This window comes from Rhineura floridana, chromosome 14 (genome assembly GCF_030035675.1).
Source record: "Rhineura floridana isolate rRhiFlo1 chromosome 14, rRhiFlo1.hap2, whole genome shotgun sequence".
NCBI lineage: Eukaryota > Metazoa > Chordata > Lepidosauria > Squamata > Rhineuridae > Rhineura > Rhineura floridana.
Genome location: NC_084493.1, coordinates 7,938,963 through 7,956,579, shown reverse-complemented (window position 1 = coordinate 7,956,579; position 17,617 = coordinate 7,938,963). Strand labels below are relative to the sequence as shown.

Sequence of the window (17,617 nt, the reverse complement as noted above, 5' to 3'; positions counted from 1 at the left end):
AGGACAGAAGAGGCAGGAGGACTCTAATGCCAAACACAGACTCCAGATGGCAGAGAGGGAACTTAGAATACAGACAGGAGCAGTGTGAATAGCTCACTTGGGGAATCAGAATGGTGGAAAGACACAAGTAGAATAGAAAAAGAGGAAACCAGAATGTGGGTATTACCTCTCCTAGAGAGTAGGGCAAGGAGGAGAGATTCTTCTTCAGACGGAGATGCTTATAGATTGTCTTTGAGCCAAGCCACTGGGTTGTGAGCTCCCAAATGGATCCGATCCCTACCGAAAGCATCAGGGCTTGTGTTCAGCGCTGAATTTAAACTGTATTGGATACAAGCCTTGCTGCCGAGGAATGATCATGAGTGCACTCATGCCAAAAACAGCTACATGGGCCAAATTGCACTTCTTGGCAACTCTAATTCAGCCCAAATTAAGAGGTTCCCCACTCTTAGTCTTCCATAAAGAAATATATAATACAGTATATCGAAACATACAGCAAAAGTTTGTCTTGCCCTGAGAAGAAAGGGTGAATGACCCATTTTTGTTTTTTTAAAAAATCCAATCGACATCTTAGAGAACACCCTCTCAACAAAAAGAAAACTCCTTAGCTGAAAGACTTCTTATCAGCCTCTGATGCACAAGAAGAATGATACAGACACATTCCTCAAGGAAGATTGTTGAGAAAACCTTTCCCAAGAATTTGGGACTAATTGGGACACATTTGAAAAAGACTTTCTGGTTGAAACAGATCTGTAACTGGTTGTTCCGTAGTGTTATTGTTCATTGCCCTATTTGTAGCATTGTTCATTGTCCCTTTTTATATGTTCTTTGGAGTACTTTACAAGTGTATTTTCATATTTGTGTGTGTGGGGGGTTTGCTGATCATATTCTTCCATATAGAAGTCCTGATGTTCAGTTTTGTCCTCCAGATGTTTTAACAGACACCTGATCATGCAATGAATTAACCATATCATATACCCATATAATCTTCATGTAAGCTTGAATTTCAGGCATCTCTCTGCACCAGCTGCTTAATCACTGGCAATTCACTTGTTTTCTTTTAGCACATAACAGTATGATAGGTTTTCCCACTGTAGATTTGAAACTGCAAAACTAGCCTTCTAACATTAGGGAAAGTTGTCACATAGAGGCCTCTGCATGGTATTTGGTTTGCTAATTAAGTGTTAGCTTGTTGGCAAGAGCTGGAAGATTTTCTACTCAACTGCATCTTCCAAACCAAGGCAAAGTGTCTGTCCCCCTTTTAACATGTCAGTTAAGAGGAGCTTAAAACTGGCAGTTTATTAAGAAGATGCCCCAAAGTCTCTGAAGCCTGAATCATGTTAAAACAAAGGGCATTGCTATGTGGAGTGTTGGCTTATTTCATTCTGATGTGGTGCGGCTCTTGATTTAGCATGCTAGTATGAATTAGGCAAATTGTGTAGCTTTATTCACATCATAGATGAAAAAACCCCATTGGGACCACACTAAAAGTCTACATCTGCTTTTACCCTAAGACATTACCCAAGGTGCATAAGAATGATCGCGTCTCAAACATGAATTTACCTCCTGATGACATAAGAATGGACAACCTAGTTTCATTTCTGCATCTGCTAATAAACCTAAATATACAGTCACTACATTTTGTATAAATAGGCATGAGCTTAGAAACTGTCCCTAGTAGGGCAAACAACACAACCTTAGTATACTCAGCCTTTCACTTCTTTCTGAAAATAAATATCCATTATGTCAAAACCCATATAAACTAAACTTGGATGCCTTCCCAACATAATCAAAATGGTTTCTACCTTTTATGTCCTGATTCACAAAGATATGGCCTGCTTTGAAAATTTGGAGAGGGGTGTTGGGAAAGAGAATAGCCCTTGTATAGTGCAGCTGGATCCATTGTCTCACTCTAATTATTAAAGGCCACCTCCATGTGGGAGCAACATTTCTTGCAAGTAAATAGATCTCTTGTCTCTTAGTTAGGGCGGGGGTGGGGGAAACTAAGCTTGAAATAATTAAAGTTGCTATTGAGGGACTGTGTGCTTTACTTTACTTCCTTTGAGAATTATAAAGGTCCTAATTAAAGTGGAAACCAGTCTTTAGATGGGTGCATGTTTTGCCCAAGCATGCCTGAAAGGTTTACCTAGCATTTTGAAGGTTGTGCTTTCAGCAAAAGGTTACCTAGGAGACCTTTTCTGAAGGAGGTACCAGAGCCGGCACCAGACTGCAATGGGCCCCTGCAGTGTTGACACCCCTGTTGCCATCTTGGGTGATGGTAAGCATGCATGTGCAGTGCACTGATGCGGCAGTGCAGCAACACGGGAAGTAGTGTGGCCAGCTCACACCAGCAGCGGTGGGGGTGTTTCCTGGGAGCATGGCTCCCGCTCTGCAATTTACACCAGCATCAGGTCTTAAGTTGCACGTTCTGTGACCTGATGCTAGCGCAGATCACAGAGCGGATTCAACACCCACCCAGCCCCAGCAGCAGGGGCCCCACTCAGGTGCAGGAGCCGTTGGCCAGTGCCCAACCTGGCCACCCGCTGGCCCTGGCAGGCACCCAGAGAGATAACAAAAGCAGAGGGTAGAAGGGTACTTTCTTTTCAAAAATTGGAATGGAAATGACCATTTCATCATGCACTAGATGAACATGCAGAAGTAAGTTTTATCAATTGCTATAATAATAGCCAGTACCCAAACTGTTTGTATTCAGTGTAGCACTAAGGAGAGCATTTGGTCAATGCAAGCACTTCTGCTTGCTTGATGGAATGATCTCCCCTCTCCTCCCCCTGCACGCTATTCAGGGAGTTCTCCTGACCCCCTGGAGCAGATTTGGGGAGGGTGCAGGGTATGCACTGGGGAGGAGAGCAGTTAAGTCCTGTTGCACTAGCAGGAATCCTTGCCCTGGCTTCCGCTAGTGCAACAATTAAGTTGGGTACTGCCCTTTATATTCAGAGAGCTGATCCTTTTTCCAACCACCTGATGCTAGGTATTATCAACAGGTGAGGCAGGGGGTAGATAGCTCTAGCATGCCTCCTAACCATGGCCGTCCATGAGAAATTTGGTTGGCCGTTGTTGGCCAACAGACTACTGGGCTAAAATTGTCAATTATATCAAACTGTCTATGTCAATGCAGACCTACATTATGTGCCACTTGACAATCAATCTACATGTTGGCAAAAGTGTTTTGGGTGTTTGTGCCAAATATTTACACACAGTCATGGCTGGTGCCCATTGAGGCTGATGGGGCAGAAGGCAGGCAGCCCAAGCAGTAGGTAGAGCCAGAGGCAATGACAGGCAGAACTCATTCTGTTTGGACCCCGTCCTTCATCTTGTTGAGTTCCACAAGGGCAACACTGAGACGAAGGAGGAGGAGGAAGCTGACAGCCCGGGCCACCCCTTGGACTGGTTTTAAGTAAGAAGACAGGCAGGTGGGGGTTGGCTGAGGGCAGACCGAGGTTGGTAGGGGGCAGTGCCCCGCTAACCCCAATGGAGCAGCCTCCACCGTATACACATATGAGCATACCCAGTCAGTGAACGGACATGTCTTTGCAGGGCTGGTGCAGTGGAATCTGTTGATCGTGTTCTACTATCTTGTAATTTGTACAGTGAATGCGGAAAGAAGCTGATTTTCCCTCTACCAACTGCTTTGCCTTAGGGGTATTTGTGCAAATTTGGTATTGATCTGTTTAAGGGATGTGTCACCTCCTGTTACCAAAAGTGTCGCAAAGGTTTTTTTTTTAATCACAATGCAAATTAGAAAAAAATCCTGCCAGTCTTCTGACTAAGGAACTACTTAATTTGCATTTATCTGGTTTGTAGTAATTTTCAGCAGTTGTGTTTTATATGTATTTTTGTGGCTTTTTACACTGATTTTAATCCTTTGGTCTGAGACCATAATAAACGATTCATTCATTCACTTATGAGCATGACAAGTGCTTTTGGTGGTGGGACTTCCCTATCCTACCCTGAAGCAATTGCAAGCCTCTGGTTCAATGTTTCAATGCGAGCTCTGCAACACCCCTACGAGTACTATAGAAATGCTTTTAAATAAAGTAATAAAATCTAGGAGTCGTAGTTAGACTGTATCTCCACACACATTTTCCATTCCCAGATGTCATAGATAATTGTTGCTGATAGGTCTATCTCCATGAACTTGCTCCTGCTTTAAAAAAAAGCCACTAACAGTGCGACCCAATACATGTCTACTCATGTCTATTGGGGTCAATGGGACTTACTCCTAGGTAAGTGTGTATTGGATTGCAGCCTTAACCTAGTAATAAACATGGTGGCCTGCGGCAAAGGCTGTTGACGCTCGTGCCAAGAAGGTGCTTCCTTTTTGTCTCTCATGAATCTACTGCTGGTCAGTTTCATTGGATTCCCAAGTCCTTGCGTTCTCAAGGGTGGCTGCCTTACAGATGTTGTTGAACTCCTATCTGCCCCAGCCAGCATTGCCAATGGTCAGGGGTGATGACATTTGTAGTCCAGCAACGTCTGGAAGACCGCAGGTTAGCCATCCCTCTCTTAAAGTAGTTTCTCTCTGCTTACTCTTTTGATGCTTGTTCATGATTTTGTATACCAGTAGCATGCCCCTCCTTCCTTGGCATTCAGTCTCTGTTCTGATGCAAACAGTACTTTGGAGTAATCTTGCTCAGTGCTCTTCCCTTAACGGCTCATCATTTTAGTTCTTCTGACAAGTTGCTTTGAAGTGTTTTTGAAAGGGGTGAGCTGCTCCTGCTGGCACTGATGGAAGCCTTCCTTGTCTTTCACAGGGATTGCCTATCTTGGGGGTATCTGCAGTACAAAGAGGAAGTGTGTCCTTGCAGAAGACAATGGGCTGAACCTGGCGTTTACCATTGCGCATGAACTGGGACACAAGTAAGAGCTCACCAATATGCTTTGTGCCATTGTCTGAGGGTGCTGTAACTAGGGATGGGAGAAGGCATGGTTTTCCATCCCATCTTGTAATCATCACATGCAGCACTGTTTCCATTCCGCTGCGGTTCGTCTACCACCAGAAACTATGCTATTATACTCACTATTCATTGTGGCAAAATTACATAATTTACATAATTTTCACAATAACTTATGTAAGTTATGTTGTTGCTACGTTACTCCACCTCATTAATTTCAGTGCAAAGGAAACACAGTGCAAATGGGTGTGGGGGGGATGTAATCAGTTACGTATCATTTGCGCACCCAAAACACCAGCAGCTAATACTGATTGTATTCTCTGGATTGGTTTCCGTTCCAGACATGGGACGAATGAGCACTCCGGGCATGGGACGAATCAGAGATTACCACTTCTGTTTCTGTTTTCAATTAGTGTTGTTCATAATGGTTATGGATCATTCCTGTTAGTGTAGCCAGCTTTCCTACTCAGTAGTGTAGTGGCAAATTCAGAAGTGCAAGGTCCCTCCATGTTAGTCATAGTCATGCCCCCTCCCCCTTTTTTGCTGCCGGGTTGAGAATGAGATCATTGTTAATGCCTTCTCCCACAACAGACATCCCTAGAAGCCAATAAACATGAAAGGGGAGAGTGTTCGTTGCGGAGAAGACTCTTCTCAGTGGCTGACTTACCTCCTTTCACTCTCATTAGCTCCAATCAGTAGGAAAGGTCAAGGAAGCAGTGGCTAAGACCCTGCCCTTCCATGCTGATTGGCTCACAGAATGCTGGAGACACAGGAACCCTGCTGGGACCCTGCTCCCCTAAAAGTAAAGGGTCGAAGACCCCCCAGGACCCTGGATGACTACACCCCTGTTCCTACTGAAATGTCATCTTTGATATGAATGGGTGGTGGTATTTCTTCAGCTAAACATGAGTGAGCTTTCAAAGAAACGCAAGAATGTAAGTGAAGCTAGCAAATTTTCCCAAGGGTGTTTAGTACTTCCCTAGATTGTCTCTGGATCTCACCAAAGTCAAATTTGACAAAAATTGTACCGGTATTCCAGCGTAGGCACACACTCCTGTGTCCTGGGCTCCTACTGGGAGGAAGGGCAGGATATAAATTTAATAAATAATAAGAATATACAACTAAAAAAAGGTCAGATGCTACAGGGAGCGGGGTTGCATGGCAACAGGATGAGATCTTAGACCTCCTACATAGTGGGGAAATGCAATCTGCTTGTGTATAGTAGGTGAGGGACGGAAACAAGACATTGTTTGTTGCAGCTGTGTGAAAGACAGTTGTGCAAAATGCTGGTACAGTAATACCACAGTAAACAAATCCTCCAGGAAAGAAGCTCCTTTTAACAAAGTCTTTTTTGCGGTGGGGGACATGGGTCTCGTGCACACACTCTGACATTGTCAGAATGTGGCTCCTTGTCTACTGGATTGTGGCTGCTGCAGGCAGCTCTCTCACGCGTGGCTGGAATGGCACTCCTTGCCAGGTGACACAGGCACCTCTGCAGTACCCAGTGCTTCCAGGCAGTAAACAGTGCATCAGGTGCCCTGGAAGCACTGTTTACTGCAGACATGTCTGCTCGAGTGTAGGGGAGGATGGCAGAGAGAGAGAGGGGAGAGCGAGAGCGAGAGCAAGCACAGGATGGTGATGGCTGCTGCCCCTTGCCTGCCTGATCGAGGGTCCAGAAAGGAGAACTGTGCTCAAAGCTTTAGATTGCTATAGCAAGATGCTGCATGATGAAAGAAAAATGGCAAGGCAGGCATCCCTGGATGCAGTTTGGAAGAAGCCTTCAAGTGGTCTTTCCTGACCTGGTTGTTTCACTTCAGACATGTGTATTGTTAGTTCTGAATGAGTTTGCTGAAATATGTTGAATTGCTCTTCTTTTTTATGGTGTAGGAACCTATCCCTATTTTTTCCATGTTATTCCTACCTCTGGTACCAAGGTTTCTGTTAAAAAAAGTAACGTCCAGGAATGCATGTACTCCTTTAGCAGAGATATTACTGTATATCGGCTGAAAAAGCCATGGTTCCTTAACGTAACAGGTACTGAAGTGTGAAAGGAATTTTAGAAATCGGGGCAGAGACGCTACCATTTTAATCCGCAAAACTGATACAAAAAGCCCCCTGTTTGAAAGCAGCCTTAGGTGTGCTAAGCCAATGGATTTAGGGATGCGGTTAGAAATACCATCCCCTTGACCAGATTGTCCATGAACATTCATTGAAAGTTCTATGGCTGAGTTCATGAACTTCTGCTGAAGGTCAGTAAAAAGAGTCCATGACTGGAAATTCTGTTTTGAACTGATATACTTTTTCATACTACAAAAAGTACGAGGGGAAAGGACGGGGGAAAACTCACAAGCAAGATCAAATCACATTTTTTTAGCTCCCCCCCTTAAATTGTTGGCCTCAAATCTGCAAATGCTTTTACTGTTTGGATGGCCCTGATGACATGTTACCTCTTAATAATAAATATTTGTTTGTTAAAGGGAATCTTTTTTTTTCTTTCTTAAACTTCGCTGTCTCCAGAAGGTACTTTTTCCAAAAACATGTATTTTGGATACCAGAAGGAGTGGGTGAAGTCTGTATGGGGTGCACAGACCTCCTTTCACCTAAAAACAAACTCCACCTATAATAATCTTAATATTTTTGAGACTGATCCTGCCCGATGGTGTTTGGTAATTGTACACGAGACATACGTGCCTTCTCAATTCTTGATGGTGTGCTTGGGGGCAGGCGCAGGAAATATTTCCACGCCTACCAAATTTGACAAGATGAAAATGAATGTCCTGTTCCCCTTCCGTTGACACTGAAAGGCGGCTGAGCCAAACTGGGAATGGTTTCAACAGAAGTGAATGATGGGAAACCTTGTTTTTATTTGAACCATATGCCAGGCTACTATGTCAATTCTCAGCCTTAACAACACACTAATCTATGAGTTGGAGGGTGAAGAAACCATTGTTCCATGTCAAAAGACTTTGAAGAAACTAGCTTAGTAGTTTCCCAGCTTCTGAAGTCCTGTCTACATTGCAAACGTTTTTGTTTAGATTTCTTAGATACTTCCTACAAAACAGTCTTAAGATGGCTTGCAAGCGGTATAAAACATACACAAGTGTAAAAACATAACGTTAACACACGGCCATTTAACAGTACAACACGAAAACCATAACATTCCATAACAATCTGCAACACCACTTCTATGCAGATGGCAATCAAAAAGGAATAATCAACCAATTAATTGCCACTGAATACAGTTGAGTAGAATCTTCATGCTGACAATATAGTAAAGTTGGCACTGGGGAGGCCTCAGTGGGAAGAGCATTCCATAAGCAAGGGGACATGACCCAAAAGACCCTCTCCCTCATCGATGCCCCCTGAGCCTCTCTCAGAGGGGGCACTTGGAGGAGGGCCTCAGATGAAGATCTTGGGATCTGGGTAGGTTCATATCAGAAGAAGTGTTCTTTCAGGTATTGGGGTCCCAAGCCAAGGAAGGCTTTATAGATTAAAACCAGCACTTTGAACTGGGCCTGGAAATGAATAGGTTGGTTCAGAATTGGTCTTATTTGGTCACTCTGGCTGGTCCCCCTTATCAGCCTGGCCACTGCATTCTGCACTAGCTGCAATTTCCAAACCATCTTCAAAGGCAGTCTCATGTGGAACATATCACAGTAATCTAACCGGAGGTTACTTGAGCATAGATCACTGAAGCTATCTTATCCAGATAGGGGCATACTTGGGTGATCAGCTGAGGCTGGTAGAATCTGTTCTGTGCCACTGAGGCCACCTGGGCTTCCAGTGACAGTGATGGATCCAGGATAAACCTCAACCTATGGATCTGTTCCTTCAGAGAGTGTGTAATCCCATCCAGAGCCAGTCAAACACCACTCATCCAGTCTGAAGAACCACCCACTAACAGCGTCTTCATCTCATCTGGATTGAGTTTCAGTTTATTGGCCCTCATCCAGGCCATTATTGCAGCCAGGCACTGATTCAGTACTTCCTCCACCATCTCACCTGCTGAGAATGAAAAGGAGAAAGAGAGCTGTGTGTCATCAGCATACTTATGGCAACGCATTTCAAGACTCCAAATGTCTTTACTCAGTGGTTTCATGTAGATGTTAAATTGCTTGGAGAGTGCCATATTGGAAGATCCACAGCATTATTCCCCAATTATCACTTTATGTACCATACAAATAGGAGTGGCCAGGCAGTGCCCCTCAGCCTGAACTCTGACAAGTGGCCCAGAAGGAATCCATGGTCGACAGTATTGAAAGCTGATGAGTTATCAAAGGGAATCAACAGGGTCACACTCCCTCTGTTTTTCTCCCAATGCAAGCCATCATACAGGACGACCAAGGCAGTTTCTGTGCCCAAACCAGGCCTGAACCCCTATTGATATGGATCCAGAAAATCAGTTTCATCCAAAAGTGCCTGGAGCTAGGTGACAACCACCAGCTCAAGAACCGTGACAGGAAAGGGACATTTGCCACCAGCCTAAAGTTGTTGACATTTTCTGGATCCAGGGATAATTTCTTCAAGAGTGATCTCAACTACTCCCTCTTTTAGGCAGCCTGGGACTACCCCTGCTCCTCATAATGAGGCATTGATCATCTTCCTGGCCTAGCCGGATGACCCCTTCCTGCAGTTTTAATATGTCATGAGGGGCAAGGATCGTACATGGAGGTGGTTACATTAACCTGATGCAGCACCTTGCCTACGTCTGGAACTGCACCAACTGAAACTCACCCGATACTGGGGGCAACAGAGTGCTCTGAGTACCTCACCCAATTTCCCCACTATATTGGGTTTGATATCAGTTGATATCATAGGAGCATAGGAAGCTGCTTATACGGAGTCAGAACCCTGGTCCTTCTAGCTCAATATTGTCTACCCTTCCAGAAGCTCTCTACGGTCTCAGGCAGGGAATGTCCCCACACCTACCTGGAGATGGCAAAGACTGAACCTGGGACTTCATGCGTGCAAAGCAGATGCTCTGTCACTAAAGCATGGCCCTGATGAAGGGAGTGGGTTGTGCAAATAAAGATAAGATCCCCAAGTCCTTGGTGCTATCACAGGGAACTCTGGGGCACACGCTCATTTGATGTAGAGCCTGACCATGTGTGATGTCTCTGACATGGTGGTACCAAGAGGCCCAAGGGCATTGTTGAATCTTGATTGGTGGCTCCTGTAGGCAACTGCTTGGCATTGCCAATTTCTGGCACCAAAAACTGGGGAGTGAATGGCAACTAAGCACGTTTATGTCTGTAGTGAGGATATACCCAGGTATTCCAATGAAGAAACATAACGCAATGCATGTATTATGTCTGGTGAAACTGGGTATTCCCTCTCCAAAGGCCAACTCTGAGTTCCTTGCCAAAAATATCTAATTGTCCTGCCCTAGGCTGCTGAAGTCAGACTTGGATACAAAGGGGTGCTTTTCTTTAATAGGGTTAATAGGAAATTTCAGTTCAGAACGCTTCATATATCAGCTTACAGGTTACACTGCAACTCACTCAGCATAACTAGGCATGGCTACACAGCGCTAAGAGGTTGTCGCAACAATTGGGCATGTCCCCTTACAACTGTTAAATAAGTGTGGGTGGGTTCATCTACTTGTGTGAAGAAGGTGTCACTGAATGGGGGAGGTGTACGTGCACATGAGTGCTTCTCTTTAGAGGATCTGGGGGAAGCCTTTGAGCCTGCCAGCTCAGTTGCCTCCATGTCTGAGGCGAGGGTGGTGGAGACATGTCTGTGAGGTCCTCCTCCTCGGGAGGAGTGTGTGATGACGGCGGTGGCATGAACTGGGAAGGGGAGTTCAATGGAGGTGAAAGGGCAGTCTCTCGACTGCAGTGTCGGGCAACATCTTGTCAGTTGTAACTGGAGCTGGAGCCTTTGGCTTCAATCCCCTCTGACTGCACGGTACTAAGACCCTCCCCCAAATCCCAGCCCATCTCCTCCTTTTCTTCATCATCGCCCCATGGAATTCCACGTGGCTCATGACACTAATCTTCCATATTTGTAGCTTTCAGCAAAATCTCTTGGTAGAGCTTTGTAGTGTGGGTTAAAAGGTTAAGACATATTGCTCCTTGACAAATTATGTCTGTTCACATCAAAGATTCAGTTTTGGCATTCCCAAACAACTTCGGCTGTGGAAAAGTGAATGAGCTTACGAAGCGATGTGTCAGATTCTGAAATCCTCCACTCGTGTCGCTTGGATTTGCTGCAAACACATTGCTACAGACAGCTGCTTTATAAGAAAAAAGTTTCAGGCAGAGTTGATTCTAATGAATGAATCCATTAGAGAGTGGATTAGTATATACACGAAACATCTCCTTGTATTGTGCAACTCACATTGCATTCTTTCCTTTTTGCTTTAATTCCTGTTTGAAAAGAAGACAAAAACAAAACCTGCTATGGCAGCTGGATTTTTGGAAGGCCATATATTTTGTAATGTACAAAAAGTGTCTAACCAGGAAGCTTGGGAAAATCCAACTTTCATGCAACTAGTGGTTAAGATCAACAGGGCGGTCAGTTATGATGGGTTTTAGAATGGAAGCAGCTGCAGATACATAAGAGAAAGTCTTGTTATTTTGGGCGAAGATTATATATGTAGGGGGGGAATTTGATTCAATTCATCTTTAAAGGTGAACTCTCCTGATTTGCACTTTCTTAATCAACACCTGAACCAAAAGACAGCCTCCCTCAAATTTCATTTGTCTGAATTTGCAGTGCAGTTCTCCAGCTAAGTGATGTGTACAAAAATGCATATACTAAGATAAAGTGTGCATAAAAATTAATGTTAGTGAAAATAGCATACCAGTATCAGGGGAAATTACGTTGAAAAAATGTGTATAGAAATTTGCACTAAAACACTGGTAAATTTTCATGTGGACTTTTTTAAAAATCAGAAACTGGTACGGAAGGATGGAGAACTGAACTTAGATTGGAAAAAATGAGCAACTGACTCACTTGTCCGTACACCTCTAGCCACAGACTGCAGGGACCTTGGTTTAGGGAGTGCACATTCCAAGCCTAGCTCCTCTTTAGGGATGAAAAGTTCTGTCCATTTCAGTTCTCTCAGTTTCTCATTTTTTCCCATCTTAAATTTGGTTGCCACATTCCTGCAGCAATTTGTGATTTTTATATGAAAAAAATCCTCATGAAAATCCTCCAGTGTTTAAGTGTGCATTTCCTACTATTGAACACATTTTTGTGAGCCATTTCTCTTCACATAATTGTTGGAAGTGGGGCAAGAGCAGCTCCTGTTTGGGTTCTTTTGTGTGTATTCCAGAAAGAAGTTAGGGTCCTCCAGCTGGCTAGGCTTGCCTACCTTTACCTGTGCTGTTCTCTATCTAACTTCCTTCCGTCGTAAACTGATATGCTCAGTGAAGCTGACCTGCTCCTCCTTCCTTTGACTTTTTCTTCTTCAACTGTCTGAGGAGAGAGGAGACATCTTTGTCTTTGTTCTTTCTCATGAGCCATGAGGGCAATACCCAAGTCTGGGCATTGCGCCTCCAACTTAGTTAGTTAGTTAGAACTAGGTATGCCTCTCCTATCTACTATGTATTTCTATAAAGTAGCTTTTTCTTACTTTGCTAAGTCTTAAATCTCAGTGATTTAAATGCAGAGTAAAAGCCTGCTTCTTCTTACACGCTGGCACACACACCACTCAGACCGTTGAATTACTCTGCATACTGTATTCCATAACAATAATGCATTTTTCTATGTCATTTTCACTTATACATTCATTTTATACACACTTTAACATACACATTTTTGTAAACCTTGTTTGGTTGGTGAATTGCATTGCAAAATTCTGATAAGTGTGAATTTCAGTTTCAGTTCTCATTTTTTGGAAAGTGTGAATTTGAGAAATTCTGCCTTAAATGTGAACTGATTCGAAATATTCCCCCATCCCTCCTTCCTAGTACAGCTGCCTTTGAAGCACATCAAATCAGACAATCTCATTTGCCATCCCTCTCCCATCCTGCTTTCCATCGCTTGTGAAATCAAGAGCAAATGACTTCCTACTCCCAGGTTGTTCAGCAGATCAGGCCTATGGGGCCTCATTTTTTAGCCTGCCGTTGCTGACACAGGATCTTCACTTGTTGAACCAAAGGTTTTGATGAGAGTTTAGGGAGTTTTTGTCTGGAAGATTTTTTCAGGAGCCTTTAGGAGCAAAGATAGATGTCAGGACACAACTGCAAGCCTGGGATTAACTAGTCTCCAACAGTTATGAAGCCAGTACCAAATTACATCCCACTGCACACAACCTGTATTTGCATGTTGGAGATGATAGAACGTGGGCATACATGTTAGTTTTCTCAATTCCCAGAGCAGGAAGTTGAAAAAAAGCCATTATCCAGATGTGTGAAGTGCAGAAATTTGCCTGTAATACATATTAAAAATTGAAATATTTCACAAGGGACTCCTGGAACAGCCCAGAATAAATGGGAGGGAGATTCCGGTGTCTTGGCCACAACAAACAACAAACTGGCTGGCAGCCATTTCTTTTCTTTAGGTTTCCTGGTTGCTGGCTTTGCTCAGCGTTGAACAGGCTACGTTGCAGACACTGAGCCAAATAACAAAGCAGGCCAGAGAGAGGATTTCTGGAATGTCATGATGATGACTTAGGGATTTTTTTTTTTTAAAAAAGCCCTTGTGTTTGCCCTAGAGATTTGTTATGGATTTTAGTTTGTATTTGCAGATGGCCGTCCTTGCATTAAAAACAAATAAGTTTCTTTCCTATAGATACAGGCTGCATATACACCACACATTTAAAGCACGTGGCTTCTCCCAAAGAATTCTGGGAACTGTAGTTTAACACACACACAAGATTCCCAGCCCCCGTAACAAACAACAGTTCCTAGGATTGTTTGGGGAAGTAACGTGCTTTATACTTATGGTGCGTTTGTTGTTATATGCCTTCAAGTTGATTACGACTTATTGCGACCCTATGAATGTATACACAGCCATAATTCCACACTGCTAATACAACATTCTCTCTCTCTCTCTCTCTCTCTCTCTCTCTCTCTCTCTCTCTCACACACACACACACACACACACACACACACACACTTGAGAAATTTGTTGGTTCCAAAGTTAAGGTTCCTGTGACAGAAAATCCAAATGGCACCCCTTTGGTTAAAAATATAACATACTAAGCCATTGGAGTTTTGTTGACCTTTACTAGTACCCTGACACCTGACCTGATCCATGGCAGGGGCACCTAACCCTCCCTTGATGGAAAAAACCCCCGTATCCTGGCTCACCTTACTAAAACTGTTTTTGCCTACCTTTGATATTCTTTAGGTGTTTCACCTGAAGAGGAATTTCTCTCTCTCGATTCTCATTGCAAATTATGACAGCCTAAGAATACATGCAACATTCCCCTATGAGAAACACCATTAATTTAATTGAAACTCTTTTCAGTTTCCTCCATATTTCCCCAGACTTCTTTCCTGAAAGATGAATCCCCAAATACATTTCAGATTGCACTTTTGGCTAAATTTCACAGCAACTCTTCTCTATTTCAAAAGGAGAAGGATTGTTTCTGTTGCATGGCCGGAAGCCATCAATATTCCTTTTTTTTTCTTTTTTTTTTGCCCCCTCTTCCCCACTTTGAATTGGTAGCTTCTACTTTGGGGTAAGCATGTTACTTTAGAGATAATGGCAGTCATTTTGTTTGGTTATGTTTGGAGAAAACTGATCCATTCAAATTAATCTATAGTGAAGCTTTTAGGTAAGATCCAATTTATAGCTTCCTACAGAGACATAACAACCACTTCCCTGTAACTAACACACACACACACACACACACCTGCTTCTGATACATTTGAGGCTTGGAATTGCATGTGATGGGCCAATCTCATGCCTATTCAGTATGCTTGCATCGACAGCGCAGACTGCAAAAGGGGCATAACATTGGTCCAAAGAGATGTGTATTCTTCATAGAATCATAGAACAGTAGAGTTGGAAGGGGGCTATAAGGTCATTGAGTCCAATCTGCACGCTGGGACGATCGGGAAGAGATCCTGGACTTCCTTTGTGTGACAACCTTTGAAATACTTGAAGAGTGCTATCATATCTCCCCTCAGTCTTCTCGAGGCTAAACATTTGTGTTTTGCAAACAAACAGTAAATCTGTGCAAAGCATTACCAACTTTGTGAAGACAATATACTTTTTCCTTCCCATGGGCTGTATTCAATGTAGCACTACGTGAACGTTCCATCAGCACAAGGATTTCTGCTTGCGCAATGAAATGTTCTCCCTCTCTCCTCCCTCTGCACACCCTCTTGGGGTTACCCCAACTCTCTGGAGCAGATCTGGGGAGGGTGTGGGGCATGTGGAAGGGGGGAAAGTCCCATTGTGCAAGCAGAAACTCTTGTGCTGACAGGATGTGGTATTTTAATACCCCCCCAATGTCGTTTCAGCATTCTTTTTGCATTTGCTTAGTTTGGAATTAGGTCCAGTATTTGTACTTTAATTCTGTAGTGAGCCCATTGAGCTCTGTGCGGCTACTTTGATGGTTTCATACAGCTGTGAGCAGTCTCTTTGGCAGAGCTTGGAAATGTTACTTTTTGAACTACAACTCCCATCAGCCCAATCCAGTGGCCATGCTGGCTGGGGCTGATGGGAGTTGTAGTTTAAAAAGTAACTTTTCCAAGCTCTGCTCTTTGGTCTGATTGTGTCTGCTTTGAGTCTCCTTATGCCCCTAGCAAGAGCTTGGAGGAGATGCGAATAATGTATTAAATAACTGTAGGCCTGTGTTAGTAGTGCAGCTCTTTGACTCCTTGTTTATGCCAAAGGAGTGGTAAGGAAATACTATGCTCCAATTACGAGAAAGCAATGTTAGAATTGTTGCATTTATTTCTGAGAGCAGCAAAGGAGCATGAAGATGTTGAAAGCTCTGCTAGGATTCTTCATCAGTTGTGCTTTTACTTGGGCTGTAGGCTTCTCAAGACCAGTTCTTTCAGTCTCTCCTCATAGGGCTTTGCTTCCAGTCCCCTGATCATCCTTGTTGCACTTATCTGAACCTGTTCCAGTTTGTCTGCATCCTTCTTAAAGCGTGGTGTCCAGAACTGGACGCAGTAGTCGAGATGAGGCCTAACCAGTGCCAATAGAGAAAAACTAGTACTTCACATGATTTGGAACTATACTTCTATTAATGCAGCCTAAAATAGTTATGTTCTTGAGCAAAGACCCTTCAGTCATGTTCTTAAACAAAGACTGTTTCCTGTCAACTGTACATTCCCTTAAAATGATAGGTTAGTTGAGGTCTATCCACCGCACCTCACTGCCCATCTCTGGAAAATCTCTCTAGTACCCCTCCTCCTCCCACCTGTTACTTCAATTGTCTGCTATTTCTGTAGTACATCTAGGTGGAATGTTTGTGGGTTTTTTGTCCTTTTAATTATTCATTATTTTACCCATAGATGATTGAAAACACATTTTCAGAGCTCATTTGTACACTGAGCTCTGCTTGACAACCCTCAAAAAGAAATTATTTGGTGTGTTTTTTTACACTGCAGCTTCATGTGTCAGGGTGATTTTGGCAAACCTCACAGAATCACTCTGATGATGGCAGCAGGGCTGGGTTTAATGTAAGGTTGCCACTTGGATGCTTTTTGTCACCATCTGTAAATTTATTTTCTAATTATTTAGAATTTATTTCCCAACGTTCTTGTGCTAGCAGACGGGTAAGTTTTAATGTTGCACAACAAAGGAATCCAGCACAATGGTTATGCTAGTGTGCAACAGATTCCATAATCTCTTGTGTGACAAAGTTGTGAGCAATCTGCCTGTGCATTTTCTTGTGCAACAGCATTCCATTGCCACAGTATATTTTCCCAGTAGTATACCGCTAAGTGAATTTAACTTAGCTCTACTTTGGATAGAACTCAGTGTTTCCTTATTTATTTTATTTTATTTTATTTAACATTCCCAGAAGGCTCAGGGTGGGTTAAATAAAGTTGTATGCAAAAGACCTTTTAAAAAAAGTTTAAGTTCATTGTTAGAGAAGATTTGCAAGACTGCTTCTCACATGGTGAAATCAAGTTGTTGCCTCCTTCAGTAACTTTGCACATGTTGAGCTTCATCTCTTGTGAATGGATGAACTGGTATCCATGTAATATTGACTCAGCATGCCCTTGTTGAACTGGTCTTATGAATGGATAAGCAAGGCATCCTGTTTAGAGATATCAGTAATCTTCTCAACTTCAGAGCAAATATGGAGGTCTTAGTTCAGGCAAAATATTAAGAAAGTTTGAGGTAAGCAGTTGAGGTCAGATAAGTGCAATTTCTCATGATTCCACACATCATCATCATCATCATCATCATCATTATTATTATTATTATTATTATTATAAATTTATTTATACTCTGCCTTTCGGCCAAAGGCCCTCAAGGTGGCTTACAAAGAAAAATAAACACAAGTATAAAAATACGTCAATGAAAGCAATACAATTTACAAAAATTAAACATCCTTATTGAGGACTCGTAGGGCTGAATCTAGATTAAGCTAGTTGGATTTTTATTTCCATTGTTATCAATTGGATTTAAGTAATGACTAGGGATGGGTGACAAATTCGATTCAGTTTACATTTAAAGCTGAATTTATCAAATCTGCACTTTCTGAAACAATACGAGAATCAAAACAGCCATCCTTCAAAATTCGCACATCTGAATTTTACAATGCAGTTCTCCAACTGTTTGCAAAA

The 17,617-nt window shown here is 42.9% G+C and overlaps 1 protein-coding gene across 3 annotated transcripts in view; it reads left to right on the top strand.

Moving 5' to 3' along the window:
* The window catches only part of ADAMTS17 (ADAM metallopeptidase with thrombospondin type 1 motif 17), a 207,083-nt gene that overhangs the window by 82,414 nt on the left and 107,052 nt on the right, over positions 1-17,617 (top strand). For all 3 annotated transcript variants that reach the window (XM_061595291.1, XM_061595290.1, XM_061595289.1), the window contains exon 8: positions 4,770-4,875. In XM_061595291.1, coding sequence (XP_061451275.1) covers positions 4,770-4,875 — 106 coding nt within the window. The remainder of the gene's footprint in view (positions 1-4,769; positions 4,876-17,617) is intronic.